Here is a 26,673-nt window from a genome sequence, read left to right as displayed (position 1 = left end):
ACTGTGTTCCTAGCTCTCCAATCGGACGAGTCCCCAAAATGGTAGGCATATTGAGTCGACGATCTGGTCACTCTCATCCATGCAAATCAAAGGGCCTCCTTTATAGCAGGAGTTTACAACTCATTCAAGATTTAGGTCATGTCACCTCTGGTCATTCTGGTGAACTGTACGTCTCTATTATTAACTAGGGGTGTTCATGGGTTGGGTTAGGTTGAAAGACTTTTTAGACCCAACCCAATTGTTCGGGTTGTAAATTTCTTCAACCCAAATAACCTTTATTAAAAAATGAACCCACCCAACCCAACCATGAAATATTTGGGTTGAGTTGGTTCAGGTTAATCAGGTCATTCATTTTAAAAAAAAATCAAAAAAAAGCAAAACATGAATATGTAAAAATCTAATTAATTATTTTCATAGATTGAATTAAGATTAACAACTCAATTTCAATTTATATAGTGAAAATTTTCTTCTAAAGTGCAAAGAAACTATTTTTAAGAGTTGTTGAAGAGTAAATTATTCAAAAAATATTGGAATTAAATAAAATTAAAATCAATATATGTATAAATAATTGTGTTATAAGTAATAAAAATATATATTTTTTAAAGTTAATAATAAATTCGGGTTGGTTTGAGTTATATTAGTTAAACCCATGAACTAACCCAACTCGTAAAATTTTCATTTATTTGAACCCAACCCAACCCAAATGAGTTGATAACCCAACCTAAACCGCACGGATTGGGTTGGGTTGATCGATTTTTTCAGGTCATCGGATTTTTTGAACACCTCTATTATTAATGGCGTTATATAATGAGACTATTCATTTCGTGATCCAGTCTTATACAAAAGGTTTTGTATAGAACACCTCCGTTCACATATCTCTACATCAATGATTAGGATCAGATCATTTATAGAACTTTACAACAATAGTAATATTTACAAAGTGGGTCGTATTCGTAGTGTCACTAGGATAAGGTACTCAACCTTATTCATCTATTGCCGACCATTTAGGTTATCACTTAAACATGATCCATCTATATCTCGACATATATGTTTAAGCTACATAAGATAACCTTGGATGTTAGTTTATTGGTTTGTGGGTTAATGCTATTAAATGTCAAATAAAATACCTCTGATTTTATTAAATAAAAAAATTGTTTGTACTTTACAATTACAAACTACATGACCCACAAGATTTAGAGCATCAACCCCAACAATCTCCCACTTGTCCTAAAGCTAGTGGGGTGTATATCATAAAAGTCATACTTATGCAAAAGTATATAAAACAAGAAACTAAGACATAAAACGCGCCAGTACAAAATTTCCCGTTTGCCCTAGACTAGATATGACATGTTCCGTAGACCTATACTCTGCAGGTGACCTTCAAACACCTTACTCGTGAGGGCCTCTATAAATGGGTCAGCAACATTGTGTGTCGAAGCTATCTGTGTAACAATCACGTCTTCTTGATGTACAATCTCTCGAATGAGATGATACTTTCGCTCTATGTGTTTCCTGCATTTGTGACTCTTAGGCTCTCGAGAATTAGCCACAAGATTACTATTATCACAATATATGATGATGAGCTTAGATATGTTTAGAACCACTTTCAGATCAGTCAAGAACTTCCTGAGCCACATAGCTTTCTTAACAGTTTCACAAAATGCTACATACTCAACCTTCATAATGGAATCAACAATGCATCCTTGCTTGGTGCTTCTCCAGACTATTGCCCCTCCGTTAAGAGTGAGCACTGATCCTGATGCAAATTTTCTAGAATCCTTATTAGTCTGAAAATTAGAGTTCATGTATCTCGTAAGAATCAAATCCTTAGAACCATACACGAGCATGTAGCCCCTCGTTCTCCGAAGATACTTGAGAATGTTCTTGACAGTGGTCTAGTGGTCAAATCTTGGACTAGACTAATATCTACTAACTATTCCCATTGCATAGTAGATGTCAGGTATAGTACATAACATCACACACATCAGGCTATCAACAATTGATGCATAGGGGATCCGTCTCATTTCTTCAACTTCTTAAGGTATCTTAGGACACTATTCCTTAGACAAAATAATTCCATGCCTAAAAGGGAGCAAACCTTTCTTGGAGTTTTGCATCGAAAATTTGACAAGCATGTCGTCAATGTACGATGCCTGAGACAGGGCCAACGTTTTGTTCTTTTTATCCCTAAAGATCTGAATGCTCAGAACAAACTACGCCTCTCCCAAATCTTTCATTTGGAATTGGGACGCTAGCCAACTTTTAGTTTTAGTCAATAGACCTAATTCATTCCCAATGAGTAGGATATCGTCTACATACAACACAAGAAAAGCTACTGAATTGTTGGTGATTCTCTTGAAAACACAAGGTTTATTAATATTCTGATTAAAGCCATAAGATTTGATCACAATATCAAATCTTATATTCCAAGATCGAGAAGCTTGTTTCAATCCATAAATGGACCGATTAAGCCTACAAACTTTTTGCTCTTGACTTTGGGTTTTGAATCCCTCAGGCTACTCTATATATATGGTCTCCCCAAGATTGCCATTCAGAAAAGCAGTCTTGACATCCATTTGCCAAATCTTATAGTCATAATATTAAGCAATGGACAGTAGTATCTGGATAGACTTCAAATGGAAACAGGTGAGAAACTCTCCTCATAGTCGACTACCTCAACTAGGGTCAAACCCTTTGCCACAAGTCTAGCCTTAAAGGTATGCACCTTCCCATTAGCACCCCGTTTTCTCTTGTAGATCCATTTGTAACCTATAGGTTTAACCCTATCAGGTTGATCTACAAGATCCCAAACTGAGTTAAAATACATAGACTCTATTTCGAGATCCATAGCTTTGATTCATTCATCTTTGTCAACATCCTCCATTGCCTTTTTATAAGACAATGGATCTTCAACATCTTCGTTAACCACGATAGCTAGAGTTTCTGTTAAACCCATGTAACGAATAGGCGGGTTCGCAAGCCTTCTGCTATGTCGAGGCTCCCTCAACATTTGAGTTGGATTTGACCTACTAGATGAACCAACTTCAACAACTCTTGTTGAGGTATTAGGCTCTTCAACAACTCTTGTTGAAGGTTCAGTAGTTTTACTAGAAAGTTCATTTAACACTATCTTACTACAGGCTTATGCTCCCTTATGTGGTTCTCTTCTAAAAAATAGTGTTTGTCGACACAAACACTTTATTATCTTTAGAATCGTAGAAGTAACCACCTCTCGTTCCTTTAGGGTAACCTACAAATAAGCATAATTTTGAACGAGATTCCAATTTCTTTGGATTTGCCTCAAGCACATATGTTGGGTAATCTCAAGTCCTGAAATGATGTAAACTACCTTATCGATCATTCTATAATTTCATAGGTGTTCTAATAACACTTTTGGATTGAACGCAGTTCAAAATATAAGCTGCAGTCTGTACTGCATAACCCCAAAATGAATCAGGTAAAGAAGTATAACTCATCATAGATCGAACTATGTTCAATAGGGTTTGGTTTCTCTTTTCTGATACACCATTCTGTTGGGATACAATTTCATGTTCTATCAAATAGTCTTGGAATTTCATATCCATATACTCTTCACCTCGATCAGATTGAAATGTTTTAATTGCTTTATTTAATGCATTTTCAACTTTAACCTTGTACTTGTTGAACTTTGCAAGGGTTTCAGACTTATTTTGCATTAAATAAACATACCCACATCTGGAATAATCATCAGTAAAAGTGATGAAATATTCAAACCCTCTTCCTTTCTTAACATTCATCAGACCACAGAGGTCTAAATGTACAAGTTCTAAGATTCTTTAGCCCTGTGACCTTTTCTAGTAAAAGATCTTTTAATCATTTTGCCTTCAAGACATGACTCACATACAGGTAAAGAATGAACTTCTAAGAATTATCTTCTAACTCACTTAGAAGTCCATTCTTGACTAGTCTCTCAATCCTATTGAGATTTACGTGTCCTAATCTTAGGTGCCAAAGATGGGCATTTTCTTTAAGAGAAATTTTATGTCTTTTATGTGGAGTTACCATAGTTTTAAACAATTCAGTACTTAAGAGAGCTTTTGTTGCTGACAGTCTTAGCACATAAAGATTAACTTCAAGATTTGCAGAACAAATATATACTCCATTTTTTGTAAACAAATACTTTATTTACATTAAAAGATAAAGAGTAGTTATGTTGAAGCAAATATTTTACAGAAATAAGGTTCCTTTTCAAGTTTGGAACCACATATACATTATCTAATAAAATATATTATTTTTGTAAGCAAAGTCGAAGTCCTCCCACTGTTGTAACTGAGATGATGTACCTAGTTCCAACACGCATCGTCATCTCCTTAGCCTCCAATTGCCGTCAAGAATTAATTCCCTAAAATGAAGAACAAACGTGGTAGTGGAACCTGAATCTATTATCCAGGTCGAATCATCATTCTCCACTAAGAAAGTTTCTAATTCAAGAAAATCGTATTTACCTTACTGGGTCTTTTTCTTTTCTGCCAAGTATTTATGACAATTTCTTCTCCAATGTCCCTCTTGGTTGCAATGAAAATAATTTCCCTTGCAGCCTTGACCTTTTTGCCTTTTTGGACAGCAACTGATGGGCTAGTTTTCCCCTTTCTACCTCTCTTCTTCTTCTAATGTTTGGTGTCGAAAGAGGAAGGCAAAAATTTAATTCCAAAGGTCGAACCTCTGAAGAACTAATTGGAGGACGAGACAATATTTGCCTCACCCTTCTGTTCCATGACTTTCATCAAAGATTGGAAATTCTGAAGCTCATTGAGCAAAGTTGACAAGTTGTAGTTAACCCTGTTCATAACAGCATTGCTACGGAACTGTAGGAAACTTTCAGATAAAGTTTCCAGGATGAAGCTAACTTGGTTGGCCTCATCAATGACAGACTGTTCATCTTGGCCACATTAAAGTGGACCATCATGTTAAGAACGTGTTCTTGAACAAAGATCCCTTCTTGCATAGGCTCATACTTCTTGGTCAAGACTTCAGAAAGACTTTCTATGTTATATGCTTGGGCCTTTTCATTTGCCCATACCCAACACTCATATGTCTCACGAATATTTTGAGTGACATTTTGAGCTGGGACTGGAGGATATTCCTCCACCAGGACAAATCTTAAGTCATCTATGATCAGAACTATATTTAGAGTTGCGGAAGTCGTATTGAAAAATGTTGAAACATACAATTTAATTATATTAGTAATCCATGCATTACCCATTTTGGAAAAACCAATCAAATTTAGAAAAATAATTGAATAAACTTTATGTGACATCTATTTTGCAATGATGTTTCAGTGAGGCAGGGTAAAAGCCACCGTAGGGTGATCAGGTATCCCTTCACTGAAATGAGACAATCTCAACCAATATATAGAACAACTCCTTGTTCCTATAAATATTAGTCACTATTGCTCGGTCTAGAAATTGTTAACTAACTTAATATTTTTTTTATAAGTGATACATCTCATTTTAGTTTCTAGAGTTCCGTCTCAATAAGTCAACCATAGGGGAAAAACCGATTAGGGAAAAAACTAAAACAACCCTATCCATTTCTGGAGTTTGAGTGAAGAGACATGCAAATGTCATCCACAGGGGGGATACAAGCAAATGTGTCTCAAGGCCGAGCATGAAAATTTACTACAAACTAATAAGAGAGACTGTGGAATGTGTTGACACACATCCCGCTCCCACTTACTATAGACACTCTCTCCATTCACCTTGATATTGACCCATACAAATACCATTTGTAGGGGGACACAAGCATGCCTCGAGGCCGAGTATAGGTCTCACAATGTGATCTATGAGGGAGAAACGTGAAAAGAAAAAATGAAGTATCATATACCCTATTTTCCTCCCACTGAGTGTTTTACCTAGGGTTAATTTAACTTAGAAAAATACGACTAATTATTTTTACTAAGAGATTGTTTAAGTTTGCCAAAAAGTAACACTTACTTTGGATAGTTAATTTTTTTTTTTTTTTTAATAATGTTCATTAAAAATTTGAACAAACTTTAATCAACAATTGCATGCTTGTAGCAAATCTATCTAATTCACCTTCCAGGTCAGTTCGTAGGTAGGGGTATTATGTTTCCATCAACTTAAATACCCTAACCTCGACAGAACTAGCCTTCGACAAAGGTCGCTTATAGATACATTTACTACAATTTTAATCTTTTATTAAAACCAATTTAATCCTATTAAACTGATTAAAAAGATTGAACTAATTTCTAATCATATTAGAAATATTGTGAACTTAGGTCTATGTGAATCATATTTTAAAATATTTAAAAATGATTTTAACCTAATTTTGCATGCAATTATGAATTATTGATTTTAATTTCTAATTTCATTTAATTATATCGTATATAAAATAAATGAAAAAAATTAAAACCATTCATTGCATTTGGAATCATACTTAGGAAAAATTAGAACAATTATAAAGGTACCAAAAATAATGACATGCTTCATGTAATTCCCATTTCATTACTTAACATACATAACATTTATATACTAAAGTAATGAAATTCATAATGATATTCATCCATACATTCTAACTATATATTATAACAATTATAATATAATGATGCGTGATGATGTCATTAATGCATGCAAACATATATTATAACATTTATATTATCTGATGTATGAACATGCTATAAAATTAAATCATGTAACTATATTATAACATTTATATTATCTGATGTATGAACATGCTATAAAATTAAATCATGTAACTATATTATAACATTTATAATATTTATGATGCATGATTAAATGCATAACCTATGGTGAGATTTTCTATATGGCATACATTATGACATATATTAAATAAAATAAATCATACATCAAATGCATAAAGAATAATATATGGACTGGGATTAGACTCCTAAACAATTAATTAAATTAATATAATATTTATATTAATTTAATTACTTAAAAAACTAACTATTACAAAAAAAAAAAAAAAAACAGCTTTGAAACTGCTTGAATCGGACCAAAGCCTCGAACCAAGCCGCGAACTACTTGAACCAAGTGAACCGGTCCAAACTAGCTAAACCAGCTGAACCACAAATCGAACCGCTCGCGAACCACGCCATTTTTTTTCATCTCGGAGCATTGCAACGCTATGGAAAAAATTTTCATCCGTCTTTTTGCAGTGTTGCAATGTTGTTGTATAGACGCGAATTGCTCTGATTTTACTTCGATTTGGCTCTCTTTTTTCTCCAAAACGTCGTAAAAAAACTCATGAACGACACTTGCAAAGAATTACAGACTCGATTGCTTAATTAATGCCCAAAAACAAAGGGCTTTTACAAACCAATTTGTAAAATAAAGCAATAAAATCTACACAGTGCAATCCTAAAACATTCATAATTGCAAACCATTCATTCATCAACATGAACAACAATACATTAATGCAAATCTCACTATAAACTAAGTTTTAATTCTAGAAAATTAAAAATTGGAACAAAAAATCTAGCCTTGATATCAACTGAAAGACTATGAAGTCAGATGCGAAAGCAGGATCGCCCCAATTTTCAAATTAAAACTCAAAGAACAACAATTATGCATATATCACAGAGATTTACAACATGCTTATGAAACAGTAAAAAAGAGGAATTTAGGTTTAGAATAATACTTGTGTGTATGTGTCTAATCCATACAATTAGTTTATTGGTTTTGTGGGTTAATGTTACTAAATGTCAAATAAAATATCTCAGATTTTATTAAATAAATAAATTTTTTATATCTTACAATTACAAACTACATAACCCACGAGATTTAGAGCATCTACCCAACATATCTCTCATATTTACCTAAGTCATATCACCAATATCATTAATATCATTAGTATCATTCATTTTATTGATATATACCTAAGTCATATCACTGATAGCTATAGTTATCATTGATAGCTTCAATCAGTGGCCATCACTGATAACTTTTAGCAATGGCTATCAATAATAGACTTTCATCAAATGGAATTGACTTTTACATCATTAATATCATCGATATATAGATATCATCTAAGTTCTATCACCGGTTTTACTTCTATCATTGATAACATGCTATCAGAGAAAACTTTTGTCATTCTTTTTTACTACCACGTCCTGCTTTAGGTTGTGTCAAACCTAGAGCAGACACCAAGAAATCGCCTCGCCCACGGAGATCACTACTCTGGACTGGACAGACCACCTGTTAGAGGTGTTCCAGAAATGTCTGGAGTTTTTTGCCCGAGTCCAGTGGCAATAAGGAAAGGAAGGACCATCCGATCGAAAAACCAGCGCCCAAAGTGCTCTCCAGTAGTGCCCCGGCCCCTGAGAATACCACATCAAGGTGACAGTCGCACTGATCGCAAGCAAGCAAAGTCGAAGCTTTGCCAGAAGCAAGACGAGGAAGCGGAGCTGTCGTATAAACGGTAGCTAGTTGCTTTCTTTCGCCCTGAATGGAGTTCTCCCACCTTTTATATATAAAACCCGGAATTGCTTTTTTTGGGGTGACTCACCAACCGACCCAGCAGTGATCGATGACAGAATGGTACGAACAAATCCACTTGACTTTCTGACTTTTCCGGCATAAGAGGTCTTGTCTCTTTACTGTTTTAGCGGCCTCCCTCTTACGGTTAAAAAAGTGGTTAACCATCTCGAATAAATCCATCCATCTCGTCGAGACGAAATGTCATCGTTGATTGCTTCTATCACCAATAACATGCTATTAGTGATAACTTCTAAGCATTCTACTTACACTTAAGTTCGAGATTTAACTTTATTAATTAAATTTACTAAGTTGGCTATCAATGTTAGACTTCTATAAGTGAATATTAACTGTGAAGAAAAATCATCAAATATTAAGCTATCAATGATAGAAAATATTAGTGGTTATCACTGATAGACTTTCATTAGTGACTATCAACTTTGAAAGATTAACACTCAAAGCTATTAGTGGCTATTATTGAGAAAGTTTTATCATGATTATTAATAATAGACTTTTATCACTAATAGACTTCTAATGTTGATATCTACCTAAATTTGATATCGTTAATACATGAATATGACTGATATCTATCTAGATTCTATCACTAATATCACTAATAATTGTTATTATCAATACACAAATATTACGGTACACAAATACATAAATATTTCAATTTATGTCTTTCATTTTGGGCCATCTATGCCATTTTTTCAAGTTTATTTCTGATAGATATCATACTCTTAAAGTCCTATAAAAATAAAAATAAAAAAAAATATTAGCCTATTTGATATCGTTCACATTTCTCATTTTTTGAGAAATAAACTTGTTTAATAACTATTATCGTTTCTTATTTCAAACTTGAAATGTTTCTAAAAATGGTGCAAATTTATGGACTAAAAAAAGTAGTTTCTTTCAAATTCGTTTTCATTTGCTATTTATATTTAATGTTTCGTTATAATAATCAAATTTAATGATTGACTTGTTGATGTTAAGTCACTTATGAATTGGATACTTTCAAGTTTTGTGTACGAAACCCAACTTCATAATTATTATGAAAAAAAATTAAAAATAAAAAAAGAAAGAAAGAGAAGAAGAAAAAGTGGAAAAAGGAAAGATATTTTTTTAAAAAAGAAATGAAAGAAGCAAAAATAAGAGAAAGAAAATAAAATAAAAAAAGGAAAGAAAAAGGAAGAAAAGAAAATAAAAAATAAAATAAAATAAAGGGAAAAAACAAAAAATGGAGATATGAAAGAACATAAAAAAATTAAAAAAAAAGAGAAAGGGATGAAGAATGTGTGCAATAAGACAAGGAAGGACAAAATTAGAAATAAAAAAAGATTCAATGGTTGACTAGTTAACACTTTTATATTTGTAAATATTTTAGAGATGTGATATATTTTTAGATTTTTTTTCTTCTTATTTTATGTTATATTAACTATTTAAAATAATATTTTATTATTGACTATTAGTATTCTAATTAATTTATATTTATACTCATAAAACCATGGACCAAGTAAGTATCCATAAGGCCCAATATAGCTAAAAAGACCCATCTAATTTTCATGGGCCAACAAACAGCCCAAATATATAATTTATGTCGTTCAATATTTTCGACCACAGTGTCGTGCTTCCGGCCGAAATTTGGTGGGAAGCTTCTTCCAGCTTCTTTCTTTCTTCGTCTTTAGGGTTTTCGTTGTCGATCTCCGCTGCTCTTATCCCTCGGCGATGGCGAAGAACCGGAATAAGAAGAAGCGAAGTGGGCCTGTTTCAATGGACGTAACTGAAAACACCGTTCACGAGCTCCCTCAAGGTACAGTTTAGTTATTTGAAAAGGAATTATACAGAATAGTATGAGATAGTATGAGAATTGAATCCTCCAGATGTTTGTGCTTTTCGTTCCATTGAATCCTCCAGATGTTTGTACTTTTCGTTCCTTGTCCATTGTTTCTCTTTAAGATGTTCTAGAACTCTCCTTTGTTTTACTATTTGTTTTCTTTGAGTAGTTTTGAAGTTTAACTAACTTATTTTCCCCTTGAATCTATAGCGATGGACGTGTCTGAGTCTGCAGTTCATAAACCAACTTCCGGCGCTCTCAACTTGTAAGCTTCTACCTGGGAATTGTGGTTAATTTTTTAATTTTTAATTTTTATTTTTATGATTTAGGACATAGTTTCACGCCAATTCATTCTGCTCTTTTGTTTTGTTTTTCGTTTTTTGATTCATGTGTTCTCAGTTCCTGACTTTTGATCACTGGCTCTGTTGAATTGTTGTGTGCCGAGAGACTTGGATTTCACTATTTCGCATGACGAAACCTTAATCCCAAATTTGTTCTTTTTGGACCGGATCAGACTGAAAAAACTAGGGCTGGTATTATAATGGACATAGCTTCTCTGACTGGAGTAAATTGAGCATGTATTAAGGATTTACCACAGAAAGTGATGAATATTCCCAGAAAATTTGTGGTTCCATGCTAACCTTTCATATTTAGCCACATTACTATTGATCTTAATATTTTATTCAGTGGGTCACGTATAACTTTGAATACTACATGGCTAAAGATTAATTAGAACCGTTGGAGAAATATTTCTTGACAAGGGAAAATGAGGAAAAACCTTCTGTAGTCTATCTTGATAACCTGTGTTCAACTTTCTTAATTGTGAGTGAAACTTCTTCTAGTTGGAAAATTCATTGAAATTCTATTTTTATACCTTTCTTCTAACCATTTTTTTTTCACCCGAGAGTGTAGACTGTTTTTCATGTCTTTTTATTTTTAGAATGATACCATGAGAATTTTTATAGGCACTCGAGGAGAAAGTCCTTATAAAATTACATGATAAACCAAGTCATTTGAGGTACTTGGACCTTCCCCTCTAGAGATTTCATAAAAGTCCTAATTCACTAACCGAATGTCTACTTCCTCTTTTACCACTCCTATTTATATCCAAATACTCATGACAACTTCCCTAACCAATTGGTTAATAATCCCCCAATGCCCATGATAAAGTTCCTATCAATTTAACTCCCACAAAGATATGAAGTATCTGATGCACCCCTCTGTTTCGTTTCTAGCCATTTGAACTTATCAATAAAGACAGTAAGTGAAGAATGGAAGGAGTGCCAAAGCTTCCCTATCACCGTAACCCTTGATATTTTTATCTTTCCAGCATTAGTAAAATGTAAAATGATACTACTGGTTTCAATTATATTGAAGACACGCATACATCAAAGTGATATGATCTATGATGTTCAACTTTTGATGCCTTAAGGATTATGATTGAACCCCATCCGATGTTTTGAAAGATTTCTTCACCTCTGAACGCCTACTATGTTAGCAATTAATCTAAAATTGTCTGAATCCCAGTTGTTGACTCGGGGAATGGTTAGATAGTTTGCGTATGTTAATTCTATCCAAGCAAGAAAAGTCTTTGGGTTTGATTGTCTCTGTCTGTATCTTAATCTCCATTTTGAATACTAGCTGATTAGGTTGCTGTTTAACTTTTAAATGGTTTTCTAAATTTGGTTCTTACTGCAATTTTAAGCCGCCTTTTTCCCTAATCATTACTCTTTGTTGTCACAGAAAGTTGAAAAAGGGAAGGCCAATGAAGCGATCCAAGAATGTTAGGAAAACAAAAGCCATGGCAAAGGCCATATCTAAGAGCGAGCAGTCGACGGAGAAAATTTTGAAAAATCAGAGCAAAACTGCCAGAATACAATCTGCAAAAGCATTGTATGAATGATAGTATCATTCTTATAGAGAAATGTTTCCTTAAATTGTAAAATTTATTTATTTTTGTCCCTTTCATAGGTTTTTATGTTACTTTCTCCACTCACCATTAAGTATTCAATTGTATCGATCCTGCAACTTCGAAGTAGTAAGTTACTTGTGAAATCTAATCCAGTGCCATTAATTCATTTTAGAGAGGGAATTGTCTATTTTTTAGTCTATTATCACTAGCAAGTAGCAATAGCATTAGGTGTTAGAAATTTTATAACGGGTGGGATCTTATTATAGTTTGAAAACATTGTTTTTTTGGGGGAGTCCAGCCTCACCAACATCACACAGTAAGTAAATTTATTTTTATTTTTATTTTTTTTTCTTAAAAAAGGAGAGGAATGGAGAATTTGTCGGGTGAGAATTGTAGTTGAACAACTGGGTGAACTATAAAAAGATTGGTACAATTTAGAGTGGACTCGAGTTTTTGTTTTCATTTTTGTTTTTTTTGTTTTTTTTTGAAGGTTTCGAGGTTCAAATCCTATTTAAAATTTTGGTAAATTTGAATGGTATATTTATATATCAATTTGATTGCGATGGATGTTATGTATCTATCCATGTCGAAAAATCAGTGATCAATTGATTAAAATTTGTGGTTTGAGTTATATAATGTGGAAATATCAGTCATCTATTTATTAAAGTTTGTGGCTTGAGTTAACTTGAAAGCATGATATAGTGTTTTATTCATAATAATAATAAGAAGAAAAAGGTATAATCTATGGGTATTTGTTTCTTGTGCGAAACAGTGTCGTGCATGGCTTGGCTTGGTAAACAGTTTCTGGGTCGCCACAATTATTGTTAAATTTTGTGGAACTTAAAATAAGAAAATATTTATCTTCTCTCAATATGAGTACTTACATAAATCTTGTATTATTATTTTTAAGTGTTTTTTATTTTTTTTTTATTTTTAATTTCTCCATCTCGTATATTATCTAAAAAAGGAAAACAAAAAGAAAAGTCTCATTTCATTTTAATTTCTGCACTTTCAAATGTTCAAATTTAGTCTCAATAAATCTTATATCCAATTCTTATGATTGATATAATCAAACCTTGTAAACATACAATGTGAATATTTATTTTTAAAATCTATAGAAATAACTAATAAATTTTCTTTTTGAAAAATTCAATAATAAAGTAATAGTTAGGAGTAATTAATTAGTTACCAAAGGTACAATGATTAAACCAATTTTATGTTAATAAAAATGTGTTTCATAGTGATTTTAAATATGATAAAAGTTTATATGTATATAGGCACGCCCGAAAAGTACAATTTTAATTATTTTGAAAAGCATGAGGACTATAGAGAAATGCAAAGTTCTTTGCAACTTATCTTGTATGTAGATAGACAGAACTTTCATTTTTTAGATATTTTATCAACTCAAATCACCTATTTATTATAACTTTAAATGCTAAATTCTAGAAGATACCACTGAACTTTGTACTTTGTTTAGAAAATCCTATAAACTTTCAAAAGTTTTATCAATACTTTTCAACTTTCACAAAGAAGTTAAAAAATACACTTACCATTAATTTTTAATGAAAACCATTAAGTTTTTTTTATTTAAAAAATACTAATGAACTTTCAATGTTTTTTTTAATGCCCTAAATTTTTTTTTTAAAAAAAAAAGCTAAAAAAAATATCCTTATTGCTATATGTAGATGGGAACCATTAGCATATTGTTTCAAAAATATTGTTGAACTTTCAAGAGTTGCATTACTACCCCTAACCTTTAAAAATAAAAGTTAAACAACGCCCTTAGCATCAATACGTAAACGAAAACCATTTATGTATACCATATCTTACCTCTATATTCCATTTCCTCTCTCTCAACTCTTTCAATCTATGGACCGTTTTCTATCTTCACTTTCTTCTTCAATACTCTCTTCGTTGTAGCAATTGAGACTTTGTTAACTTATTTTTTGGGAAAATCTTCACAAATAGAAAAAAATTTCAAACTATTTACAGAAATAGCAAACAAAAAAAATAAAAATAAAAATACTGATAGACATTGGTAGACTTCTATCTGCATCTATCAGTGATAGACTTCCATAAGTTTCTATCACTGATAGATAGCGGCAGACAGCGATAGACTTCTATCCGTCTCTCTATCAGCATCTATCAAAGAAGATTAAAATTTTGCTATATTGTGTAAAGTTTATCTTATTTTTCTATTTTTATAAACTCCCCCCTTTTTTTTTTTTAAGTTCAAATTAGTTCATTTATGGTGTGATTAGTTTAAAAGGTTATACTTGATCAAATTTGATATTTTCTTTGTCGACCCTTTTGGTATTTTGCTATTCATTGTATTGCTGAATTTTAAGTGGAGAATTGATTTTGGAACTTTGTGAGCTTTTGAGGAATTTTATGCTTTACCTTAAAGTTTTTGGATTCTGTTTGATTAATAAGAAATTGGTATAACAATTTGACAAATGGGGCAAAACCGAGAGTATTTTTAAATGATTCATAATCAAGATAACTTTAAAGAGACTAGTACTTACAGAAAGAGGTTTTTTTTTTTTTTTTTTTTTTTTTTTTTTTTTTTTTTTGAAAAGTTGATATTAATGTAGCCATGGAAAATTCATGACTATTAAAAAATTCGCAAGGTTCCTCCCTTGATCTTTTGAAAGGAGAAGACGAAGAAGAAAACACCCTTCGTACGAGTTCTTTTTGCTACCTGGGTCCTTTCCAGTTTTACATCCAATATCAACGGTAAGAATATTTTAAACATTTTTTTTTAAGGTTTATAAAATTTTTAATTTTTTAAAAAAAATTTAAAGATATTTTTGTAATAAAATACAAAGTCGAGAGGAGTATTTATTCTATATAGCCAACTTTAATTTTAAACTTGTAATATAAAAAAAATGTAAGACGGTGTCTGTTAGGAGTGGAAACGGTTTGGTTCGATTTCAAACCAAAATCGAATTTTCTAAAATGTGAAACCGAACCGAACCGATTTATCGATTTCAAATTCGGTTTTGACATTTTAAAAAAATCTATGTTATATTCTTTTTAAATTAAAAAAACGGTTCAATTTGGTTCGGTTTTGTTCTTTAAATTAAAAACGGTTCGATTTTACACTTTTTTTTTTTTTTTAAATATATAAATAAATAAATAAACATATATTAGTTAAAAATGGTAACCATTTTCTCCATTTATTTAGGCTGACAAAGAAAAGGGTAAAAAAGGATAAAAACGCCGTCTGTGGGGATCGAACCCACGACCACGTGGTTAAAAGCCACGCGCTCTACCACTGAGCTAAGACGGCTTTGTTGTTAACGCATTATTTAAAACATATATATTAAAATAAATGAAGAAAGAGAAAAAACTGACCAAATTGAATTTAAACGTAAACCTATCGTCCATCCAAAAGGGGAAAAATTTAAGATAAATAAATTATAAACAGCAACACAACACTAGAATCACTCTCTGACTTTCTTCTTCTTCGTGTTCAAAAGAAATCTTTGGCAACTACTCACCAGAAAAAAAAAAAAAACCCACCTCAAACATCGGAGAAGTGTCTCACTTCTTCCCTAATTTTCCAGATGAGTCTCCTTATGAGCCATTCTGGTGGTTTCAGCATCAATTCCTTCAAAATTAAATCCTCTAAGCGTTTACAACAGTCCAGCACGCCAGGTAATCATACCTTTCATTTGGTTCTATATCAAAATCAACGACTGAAACACCATTTTAAGATGTACACAAATTTTGGGTATTGAATGGTATTTCCAAGGAGAAATTCTAGGGAACTTATTGATGATGTATTCACTTGTCTAATAGAGGGTCACTGATTTCTTTAGGTAAATATGTCATGCCTATCAAATTTCTTGGGAGACAGTCCGCAGCTGATGATCAAAGTAAAGATATTGAGTTGGTGGAGAATAAAAACAGCAGCAATTATTTTCAAGCCATGGCTTTTGTAAATGCCATTTCTGGTAATGCTTCTGCTCTCTGCCTTAGGTGGAAGATTGTTGATTTCTACTTCAATCTTGTTATAATAATTTATCTATGTCCTGTTTCAATTGATAGTTTTTTCATTAGATAACTATGATTGGTAATTTCACATCTAACTGTAAGCAATCAGGTATATGGTATTGGTATCATAGGCAACCTCTTATTTTCCTCTTAATTCCTGTTTTTCACTCCTGGTAAAATAGGCTGTACTTTCAACCCTGCTGTGGTTTTGGTATGAATATTCCTAATTTTATTTTTTTTTTCTATATTCCAGCAACAAGTTTCCTTGCAGTAGACGCTGCAAAGGCTGAAACTTTAAAGCATATGTGGGTAAGAGTTTATAGTCGTCCTGTATTGTGTTTTCTAAAGCCATCTGAATCTATATTCTTTTGAGACTTTAATTCTCTAAAATCCCTTTATTTAATTACTTTTAAAGATTTTTAATATTATTTTTCACCAATTCCTTTTAAGAATCTTGATGAAATCTATATGTATTTCTATTTTCCATTGAACATATAATTGTGAGATGTTTCTTTATTCATAAGTGAGTTTCAATTGTTTATGCTTTATGATGACGAAGATTTTGATTGTTTATTCATTTTCCATTTTTTGGGGTGAGGGTATGGGCGTACCAGATAAGAATGGTTAATTCATTATGACTTCAACAGAAACTGAAGCTTGGTAACAGGCTGCTCTTTAGCATTACTTGCCATCTTTGTTTGCTTGCTTAAGATGTTGGTCTCTATCAATTGGATATCATGGTAACTAAATTAGTCTGCATAAATATTTTGCTTGGTGTATAACTGTACATTATATCAGGATCTAGAATTATTTTCCTTCAAGTCAGGAAGGAGCTGCTGCTGTTTATACTCTGGCTGATGGTGGCATTGGAGATTGGTTTGGAGGCTTCTTGTATTCGGCTGGACAACAGGCTAATGTTGCAGTTCAGGATCAGTTATCTGCTCTTAGTTTTACAAGGTCCAGTCTTGTTTTCCTGCCCTGTACTTTTCATGTTATTTAATGCTTTGAATTTGATAGTAAACGGCTATTTGTTATTTCTCTGCCCTTGACTACCTATTCCTTTATACAGCTTGGCAGTAATTTTTGGGGCAGGGTTTGTAACAAGTCTTTCCCCTTGCACACTGAGTGTTTTGCCTTTGACCCTTGGTTACATAGGTAAGCATGAGCATCTCATACACACATTCTTGCAATCTCGGTATGTTATTTTCCGTCTTATGTTGATGTTGTGATCCAATGGAACTCTGTAGGAGCTTTTGGATCAGGGAAGAGCAGAGCAGAGGTAACTTACTTTCTAAGCGAGTTCCAATTTGCTCCAATTGCTCTGTGTGATTGTAGTATTAAATTATAGAAATCTTCGAATTAATTAAGCTCCGGATGTTTGGTGATACATACAAGATCCTAGGTTCAACGCTCTACGCTGAAAGTTTAGGTTTCATTTTATAACTATTTAGTTTTGATTTTTAGTTTTTGACAATTAAGCTTATAAGCACTACTTCCATCCATATGTTCTATGTTTTGTTATCTACTTTCTACTTATATTTACAAAAACTAAGCCAAGTTTTGAAAATTAGAAAAAAGTAGTTTTTGTTTTTAGAATTTGACTAGAAATTCAAGTATTTCTTTAACAAAGGTTAACCATAATTGGAAAATTTAGAGAAAACGTACCGAAAACTAAAAACAAAATTGTTATCTAATGGGCCTTAATAATTTATACCCTTGTTATCTCCGTGAGTTGGGCTTGGGGTTGACAAACCCTTCGTGTTATTAGTGGGGTAGGCCATGAGTCTATTGTGAGGAGTGGGGGCCTTCAACACCCTGGGTATAGAAAAATAATAACAGTAAACCAGGACTTGAAAGAAATTATCAATGGTTCTACGATGCCAGTGTCTTCATATCTTACTTTGTCCGGATTTATCATCATTGTTACTATATCTTCTAGTCACTTTGAACTTGAGAGCATTTGTATTGAAATATATTAATCAATGTGAGCGTACGAGTAAGGGATGTCTTGGGAATAGTAATAAGATAATAGTAAGGGCATAGGTGGTAATTAGTTATTTGTGCTTTGGTTAAAGTAAGGCAAGTTAGACACCTTAGGGGAGATCATTTTGATAAGTCAGTCCTTAGTATATTGGTTGTAGGAGAGAGATAGCCCTCTCGAAAGGCTATTGATATTGTAATTTCTTCATTGATATTGCAATATAACTATCTTTAATGTTTTCACATATTTTTTATGTTTGGTATCTAGCAGAATCCTTCTACTCTGATGTTCGGGGGGAATATGCATGTTTTTGAGAGATGGTTTCATAGAAATGGTTAAAAAATCAGCTGAAGGTACCGGGTTGAGAAAGGCTGTTAATTGGAATTTGATCTCTTCATATTTTCAGGTTGTTGGAAACTCTGTTGCTTTCTCATTAGGACTTGCTACAACCCTAGCGCTATTAGGCATAGCAGCTTCTTTTGCTGGAAAGGCATATGGACAAATTGGCCAAGGATTACCATTGGCTGCTTCAGGCTTAGCTGTTATTATGGGTCTAAACCTACTGGAGGTACTACTCATCAAAACATGATTAGATAATTGTATGGATTACGAAGTTGAAATTTGAAAACTTGAAATTGAAATGCTAATTTTGAGCAATTCGTTGACTGCTGGCCAAAATTTTTCCCATCTTTATCATTTACACCTGAAATAATTTCAACTGAAAGTTTTTGCACAAATGTTCAATGATGTAATTTGTATTTTCTTAAGAACATCAACCCATGATATGGAACTCTGTCCTGGAGTTATTATTGTGGGCCTTTTTTTTTTTTTTTTGGTTTCGTGTTGATGATTAACAGAAGGCATAAGACACAAAGATTGAAGGATACTTTGGTGTCATTACCTATTATTCACAATCAACTTTCTTTAGTGGGAAGAATAATTAAACTTGTTTCGTTATAAATGATCAGTCTCACTTATTTGTACTTGTTAGTGGGTTGCAGAACCTGATAACTAAGTACTCAGACTGTTTTTTTTTTCACAATTTCGTTCTGTTTTAGTCTTCTGATGGATTTATTCTATAATTTGGTGCGAATTGCAGATAATTGAGTTGCGATTGCCCTCATTCTTTGACAATTTCGATCCTCGTTCTGCTGCTGCCAACTTTCCATCAAGTAATTCGCCTCTCCATTTCTTTTGACCACTGGTTACTTGTCTGGATGCTCTAACAAGGTTTTAAATCTGATGTCTTAGGTGTGCAAGCATATCTTGCTGGGCTAACATTTGCTTTGGCTGCATCTCCTTGCAGTACTCCTGTGCTGGCTACTATACTTGGATATGTAGCTACATCCAAGGTGCCATAAATCGTTTCTTATGGTGATACGACTTTGATCTTAGTTTCAATAGATTGAATCATATAAATAATCCTTGTAAAAGAATCCTTGAAATTAAAAAGTAACTTGTATAGGGGGCATGGCCTTGATAAAGGTCTAAGAGGTCATGGGTTCAATCCATGGTGGTCACCTATCCTACAGGTTTCCTTGACACCCAAATGTTGTAGAGTCCGACGGGTTGTCTTGTGAGATTAGTCGACATGTGAAGTAGTTGTTCCAGACACTCACGAATATTAAAAAATAAAAAGGAAGAAAGAATCTGTATATATGATTTCGATGGATTGCACGTTTTGATTTCTTCTCATAGTTTTTACCATATATTTAAAGTATATTCAACGAACTTGTTTGCATCTCACTCTCTCACACACATACTTCTATAAAATGAATGGAAAATAGAGGACTCAAAACAAGGGGCATACTCCCCTTTTGAGAATCAATAGGGTCGATAACGTAATTGTCGTAGAAGGAAATTGTAATCCTTTCCTTATAGTTCCCTGTTAATATCTACTCTCTTTTATAACAGGATCCCATCATCGGGGGTAGCCTCCTTTTGACATACACAACCGGCTACGTCGTGCCGTTACTTCTTGCTGCCTCATTTGCTGGAGCATTGCAGGTAATGTGTGGTGATAAAAGGAAGGAGAATGTACCTGCATATATCTCAACAATTTTTCTGCAATGTAGTATACTAGTTAGTTTATCAGATGACTTATAAAAAATTTCCCCCTTTGTAGTATGGGGTTTTGTTATCTAAATGATTGTTGTATGCCTGCAGAGCCTTCTGTCTTTCCGCAAGTTCTCATCGTGGATTAATCCTATAAGGTAATTCCTTTAAAACCCATCCCTCACTTCAATAAGATAAACATACAAGATGTTGAATTTCAAAAGATTGGTTTTGAACACAGATGAAAACAAATATTGCACCTCTTCTTAAAAAGAAATTTACTTAGTTTGAGACTTTAGACTCTTGGAATCTTGAAATATCATATTTGAAATGGGTTTCGTTTGTTGTTTGATGGATGCAGTGGTGCATTACTGTTGGGTGGAGGTGTATATACATTCTTGGACAGATTATTTCCAGTCACAATGGCAATGTAAAGAATAGATATGAATAAATACTTACCTACTTCTTAGATGGTGACAAGGCTATGCTGTTCCCATTCAATGGTACATATTTTCCCGTGCTTCTTTTGGCCTCACTCAAATTTAATGTGGATAAGATCAACCGCTATAAATATCATATTATCGTTTTTCTCAACTTTCAACTATCATCTTTTACCGACTTAGTGTATGGCTTCGAGTTTCAAAATTCTCATCTTCCTCTTTGTTTGGGGCTTTCAGCTTAACGATTTTTCTTTTTCACCTTCTCTTTTTGTTTCTTCCTTCTTTTCTCTCTCTCTTATTTTAAATAATAAAATTATTTAAAATATTTTTAAATAGGTTAAAAAATAATTTTGTTATCTGAACTTTCATGAAAGTAATAATCTAGTATCTGAATTTTGATTTGTAACGATTTAGTTTTTGTACTTTCAATGTTGTAACAATTTAATCCTTAAATTTTTAATATGTAACAATTTGGTCTTTGTCCTTTCAAATTTATAACAATTTAGTTCCTAAGATTAAAAAATTCATTAATATTAGATATCAAGCTTCATTATTTTATGATGGTGTCCTTGTATTGTTTAAAAAAATTGAGTCTCTAATTTATTTATCGACTTATTTATGTAAATTTTTTTATCAAATTTTAACTTTAATTCTTATCATAAGGTTAAATTATTACAAATTTTAAAGTAAGAATTAAATTGTTACTCAGTAAAACTTAGGGGTTTAATTATTATAAAATTGAGAATATAGAGATTAAATTCAGAGATTAAATTTACTTTTATCAAAATTTAAGGACAAAGTGATTATTAACATTTTGAATATAATAAAATATCATTTTGCTATATCTATAAAGAAGATGATAAATTTTACTATATTTAAAAATAATCCTAAAATTTATTACTTCAATAATTATTTAGTTACATTGTTTCGTTATTTCAACTCTTATGTAAAAGTTTTTTCTTTTTCCTCTCATTTTTTCTTTGGTGTCCAATACTTGATTCAAATTTTGGAAAAACTCCAACAAAATAAAAATATTAATAGATGGAATAGAGGCTTAATTTCTAAAAACCAAGAATGAAGAATAGTTATCAAATAATTTTAGTTTTTGAAAATTAGGATGTTTTAGCTTTCTTTGTTTTGCATAACTATTTAGAATGTGATTTTAATTTTATATGTTACAAAGATAGTAATCAAATGATTTAACACCCCATCTTAACAAGAAATCTTTGAACATTCAACGTCCTCCGCTACACACGTCACAAGAAATATATTTAAAAAAAAAAGAAAAATTAGCAATCTGATTATCTAGAGGCTTTATTTTTCCTATCGATGATTTTAGACGGGTTAAGAAGAAAGATAAAAAGTAAAAGAAAGGAAAAGGGAAAAAGGCAAGATTCTTTTGAAATCTTTTTGTTTTTCATCTTTTGATTCACATACCTTAGCAAATTTTTTCTTTAAAAAAAAAAAAAAATCCTTCTATAACTTATTATTATTTTTTTGAGAGAGAATCTTCTAACCTAATGATCATTGAAATGCACTTCTTTTTTTTTTTCTGTCTGCTCTAAGTTTTCCCTACAGAAATTAGGGAAAACAAACAAAATGGATTATTTTGATAAGGACCTTCAAAATAAAATAATAGAAATAAAAAATGAAATTCAGATAAATTAAATTATAAAGATTCATGGCAAGTAAAGGACAAACTTATCTTTAACTAACAAAATGTTTAAAGAAAAAGGAAAAAAAAAACATTAATTTTTAATATAAACATCATCCCAAACGAACACCAAAGTTCAAATGTGTACCAACTACATAAATCTAAAATATTATGAAAAAAGGGTAGAAACTAATTTTTCTCCCAAAAATAAAAAAGAAAATGGTTGAATTTCCTGGACAAAAATACTCTATTTATAAATTGAAAAAAAAAAAAAGGAAATGGTTGAATTTCCTGGACAAACAAATTAAAAAGGGGCTATATATATTATTTTATCCTTTTCTTGTGTTACTCCGTTAAAAAAGCCCTAAAAGAACCTTGTCGGCCCAAAAAGTTCCTCAAAAGCTGTGGGCTCCACGGCCCATCATCTCCTGATACTGCTTCAGCGATTCTTGCCTCTGCAGCCTCATCTCGTCGTTAAACTTCTTGATGAACGCTTCAACTCGCCGGTTCAACTCGTCCTGAGTCAGCGACGGTTCCCTCCTCAGCCTCCCCGACCCGCCCGGCGACGGACTCGGCGACCCACCGTTGCTCCGTTCGTTGAACGTCTCCGACTTCTTCATCACCTTTGATGGCGGCGTCGCTGGGTCCACCGCTATGGCGGCGCCCCTTCGCCCGTGCGACTCCCACGTGTCGGACTTCCTTAAGTGCCTTGTTAACGGCATCGACCTCCCTTCCGTTATCGTCCTCCACGTGCTCTCTAGTGTGTCCTGCCGCTTCGGTTTTGAAACTCCCAACGGCTTTCCTGTAAGGCCAAATAAACCCCCCATAGATTTTATTATATTTACGCTTTTTGCCATTGCCCGAAAAATTAAAAATCATTAAAAAAAAAAAAAAATCGTTTCGTTTTGTCCTTCGGCTCCGGCGATCTTCACTGGCGCTATACTCTGAATCGGCCGGATTTCTTATTTCAGATCTCGAATGGTGAAATTAGCTCGTGATTTTACTGACTACCGATAGCAGAAACCATATTAATGTATTATAAGCAGAGAGAATGAGAGAGAGAGAGAGAGATCGAACCTTCAGGACTGGCTTTCACGAATTTTCTTTGGCCGATTCTTGAAGAAACCGGCGGTTTCTCCTTCTCGTTTGAGAACAGAAGTCCGATGGAATCTTTCCTCGGCAGAGCGGTGGTGATCGGACTCGATACATCACTCTCATCACCAGCTTTCATCACAATCAAAGAATCATTCTCCACTTTCTTCTCCATCTCGGAAACCCTAGATTCTACCATCTGTCCGTACACGTCGTTCGATTCATCGATTTGAAGGTCGGAAATCTTCGTCACCACGTTCGGATTGGCGTTGTAACTACTGTATCCATTCAAAATGTCGGTACCGCCACAGACAGCATAGTCAGAGGAGATCTTAGCGACCGGCGGAGGAGCGGGCGTCTCCGGAATCAACGATACAGAAGCATCATCCTCCAGCTTGGACTGAAGCTTAGAAGAGGCAACAATACTGATGATTATGCAATTAATAAGCAAGTAGAGATAAGGAGGTGTTAACCAGGAGAGGAAGCAAGTCCAGATGGAAGGGATTCCAGAGAGTACGAAATCAGCCACCACTGGAACAGAGAGTTTGAGGAAGACGGCCATGAACAGAACTCCGGTGGAGATTAAGACGATCTTGAGTGAGAGGATCCATTGATAGTTGGAGTTAAAGGAGAGAATCGGCATGGCGATTTTCCGGTGAGGTTTAAGAATCTTACCTGAGATTCTTGTCGGTGGGCGCGGCCAGAGCTGCTGTTTTGGGAGCGGAACAGAGAGAAATGGTTGAATGAAAGGCCTTTATGTAAATACCCTTTTTATATGTACTGTGCCTCTTCCACAGTTTTTCATTTTCTTTTTTTCTTTTTTCTTTTTTCTTTTATGTTTTCATTTGTTATGGCGTGTTTGGCGGAATGCCAAAACCATTCATAACTTTTGTTCTCTTTAAAATTAATGTTATTATATAAATTAGAATTACAATTTAACCTATATTTTTATATAAAAAAACATGTATTTTTTGTATATTTTTTGGGTTATATTATAAAAAAGTAGTAATTAACTTTAACCCTTATTCGAAAAATATTCATAATTTTCTAAAAGTTAAAAATATTACTTTTAACTTTTCATAAACATTTCAAAACTACTTATAAAATAAAATCTTTTAGAATATCAAATAAAAATTGATCCATATTTTGTTCTAGCCTTTAGGTCACGGTGAGTACACCGTTTTAGATTCCAATTGTTATAAAATTATTTTGATATGGGTCTAAACACATCGTTGATGTTCAATCCTTATTTATTTATTTTAAATATAGATGAGATAAATGATTTAAACCACAAATTCTTGATCTTTAATATATAATAATGTCAATTGAACTGAACTCATTTTGATTGACTTTTATTAGGTTTTCATAATGGTGAATTATCAAAGATAATAAAAAAAATATAAAAAATAATATTTTCATAGAGTAGGACATATAACACACACATATATATTTTTAAAAGGGAAAACTTTTTATATAGATTTTTTTTTTTAAAGATAAAGCAATTATTTTCTCATTCTAAAAACTTAAAATAAAAAACTGTTAGTAATATTTAACAATTATGGAATTCTCCTCTTAACACACTTTCTTAGTAAAATATATCAAAGGATTAATATGTCAATTTATTTATAGGATGTTATAATAAAATCTTATAAATGATGATATACAATAATCTGAAAAAAGAAAATATGATATACAATAATAAAATCTTGTATATGAATTAAAGAAGATATAGAAAATAAAGTAATGGTCTTAAAATAGTTAATTTAAATTAACAATTTCATTTTTAGTTTTATGTTGTTAAAATTTACATTTATTTCTCTCTAATTTTTATATCTTAAAAAACACTTGAATCCCTTTCTAATTTTGTTTTATCGAAAAAGAAATTATGAGTGAAAATAATATAGAATTACAGTAGGAGAGCGTGTGTGTGTGTGGTGGGAATTGGAAAGGAAAGGACAGAGGTGGATGATTTAAATATTTGAAAAGATGGGGAGTTCCCAACGGCTATATTTAAAGAAAAATAAGACCGTTGATTTCGGAGGAAGGTGACCCGGATCCATTGGGCGGTGGATCCTCTGTTTCCCACGTGCCAATCCACCCGCTCATTACAAACCGACTTTCCCCTAACTTTGTACGGCCACATAATTTGACATTTTTATTTTACAATAAGAATCTGCATTAATATCGACGCCACACACTATGTATTCTCTCTCTACCACTTATCCTAATCTTCTCCTCTTTTCCTTATATCATTTCTATTTTTTTTAATTATAAATTTATTCTCTAGCGTTTGTGTGTCTATTTGATTCTTNTAATGAATGTGTTTAATTATTTTTGTCCCATTTGTTAATCATTTTATTTTTAAAAAATTAGGCTTATTTTTTTTTATCAATTTTTTATGATGGTTTATATCTTTATTAAGTACAGTGGTTGAATTTTTAACCAAATTCCAAAAACAAAAATAAGTTTTTAAAAGTTTACTTTTTTTTTTTTGGTTTTCAAAATTTGGTTTTGGTTTTTTTTAAACCACTCATAAAAAATAGATAACAAATGAAAAACTTTGAAAGTGGAAGTAGTGTCTACAAACTTAATTTTCAAAAACAAAAAATAAAAAATCAAATGATTACAAAATAAAGCCTTTGAACCTATTTGGTAATCAATTTATTTATGGGAATAGGAGTTTTAAGACGGAAAAAAAGAAGGAGATGGGAAGAAGATAAACTCCAATGATTTTATTATTTCTCCTAAGAGGTGTATGTATATACAACTTTTTAATAATGTAAATACCAACAAAGGGCATAATAGAAAAGCTAATTAATAGAAAATTTAACTAACATCTTTATATCTAATATCCCCTCAAATTGGACAATACAAATCAATGATACCCAACTTGGACAATATGGAGAAATAAGTAGGAGCAACAAGTGCTTTTGTAAACACATAAGCTAGTTGACATTTAGATCTGACAGATAGAAGCTTGAGAGACCCATCATCAACTTTGTCTCTAATAAAATGATAATCATGCTTTATATGTTTGGTTCTCTCATAGAAAAGCGGGTTGGTAGCAAGATAGATAGCTATTTCATTATCACAAAAGACAATAGAAGCCTGAATAGTAGGGATACATAAGTCTTTAAGCAACGATTTTAACCAGATAAGTTCACAAGTTGTAGAGGCAAGAGCTCTGTATTCTACTTCAATTGAGGAATGA

The 26,673-nt window shown here is 32.5% G+C and overlaps 3 protein-coding genes and 1 non-coding gene across 5 annotated transcripts; 2 read left to right on the top strand and 2 right to left on the bottom strand.

The window, feature by feature from the left end:
• The first annotated feature begins 10,117 nt into the window (after window positions 1-10,117).
• Window positions 10,118-12,412, top strand: LOC120090147. Its single transcript, XM_039047665.1, has 3 exons — window positions 10,118-10,305; window positions 10,540-10,594; window positions 12,073-12,412. Exons 1-3 carry the CDS (start codon window positions 10,221-10,223, stop codon window positions 12,230-12,232), a joined length of 300 nt encoding a protein of 99 aa, XP_038903593.1. The 5' UTR covers window positions 10,118-10,220; the 3' UTR covers window positions 12,233-12,412.
• Window positions 12,413-15,461: 3,049 nt separating this feature from the next.
• TRNAK-UUU lies at window positions 15,462-15,533 on the bottom strand. Its single transcript has one exon. It is a non-coding gene; the product is annotated as a tRNA-Lys (tRNA).
• A 129-nt stretch (window positions 15,534-15,662) lies between these two features.
• On the top strand, window positions 15,663-20,870 carry LOC120089728 (cytochrome c-type biogenesis ccda-like chloroplastic protein). Of its 2 annotated transcripts, none has more exons than XM_039047098.1 (12): window positions 15,663-15,901; window positions 16,066-16,200; window positions 16,494-16,549; window positions 17,046-17,197; window positions 17,310-17,395; window positions 17,488-17,519; window positions 18,628-18,789; window positions 19,321-19,393; window positions 19,473-19,573; window positions 20,136-20,228; window positions 20,388-20,434; window positions 20,638-20,870. In XM_039047098.1, exons 1-12 carry the CDS (start codon window positions 15,811-15,813, stop codon window positions 20,708-20,710), a joined length of 1,101 nt encoding a protein of 366 aa, XP_038903026.1. In that variant the 5' UTR covers window positions 15,663-15,810; the 3' UTR covers window positions 20,711-20,870. The 2 variants fall into 2 exon arrangements, with proteins under 2 accessions (XP_038903026.1, XP_038903027.1); XM_039047099.1 differs by having other exon boundaries at window positions 15,666-15,901; window positions 17,067-17,197.
• A 1,610-nt stretch (window positions 20,871-22,480) lies between these two features.
• On the bottom strand, window positions 22,481-24,227 carry LOC120091427. The gene is made up of 2 exons (XM_039049449.1): window positions 23,448-24,227; window positions 22,481-23,172 (listed from the first exon to the last, which is right to left on the bottom strand). Exons 1-2 carry the CDS (start codon window positions 24,103-24,105, stop codon window positions 22,766-22,768), a joined length of 1,065 nt encoding a protein of 354 aa, XP_038905377.1. The 5' UTR covers window positions 24,106-24,227; the 3' UTR covers window positions 22,481-22,765.
• Window positions 24,228-26,673: the final 2,446 nt, after the last annotated feature.

The sequence above is a fragment of the Benincasa hispida genome, chromosome 11 (genome assembly GCF_009727055.1).
Source record: "Benincasa hispida cultivar B227 chromosome 11, ASM972705v1, whole genome shotgun sequence".
NCBI classification, from domain to species: domain Eukaryota; kingdom Viridiplantae; phylum Streptophyta; class Magnoliopsida; order Cucurbitales; family Cucurbitaceae; genus Benincasa; species Benincasa hispida.
Note: the sequence above shows the minus strand (reverse complement) of the source record. Positions and strands in the feature narration are given on the sequence as shown.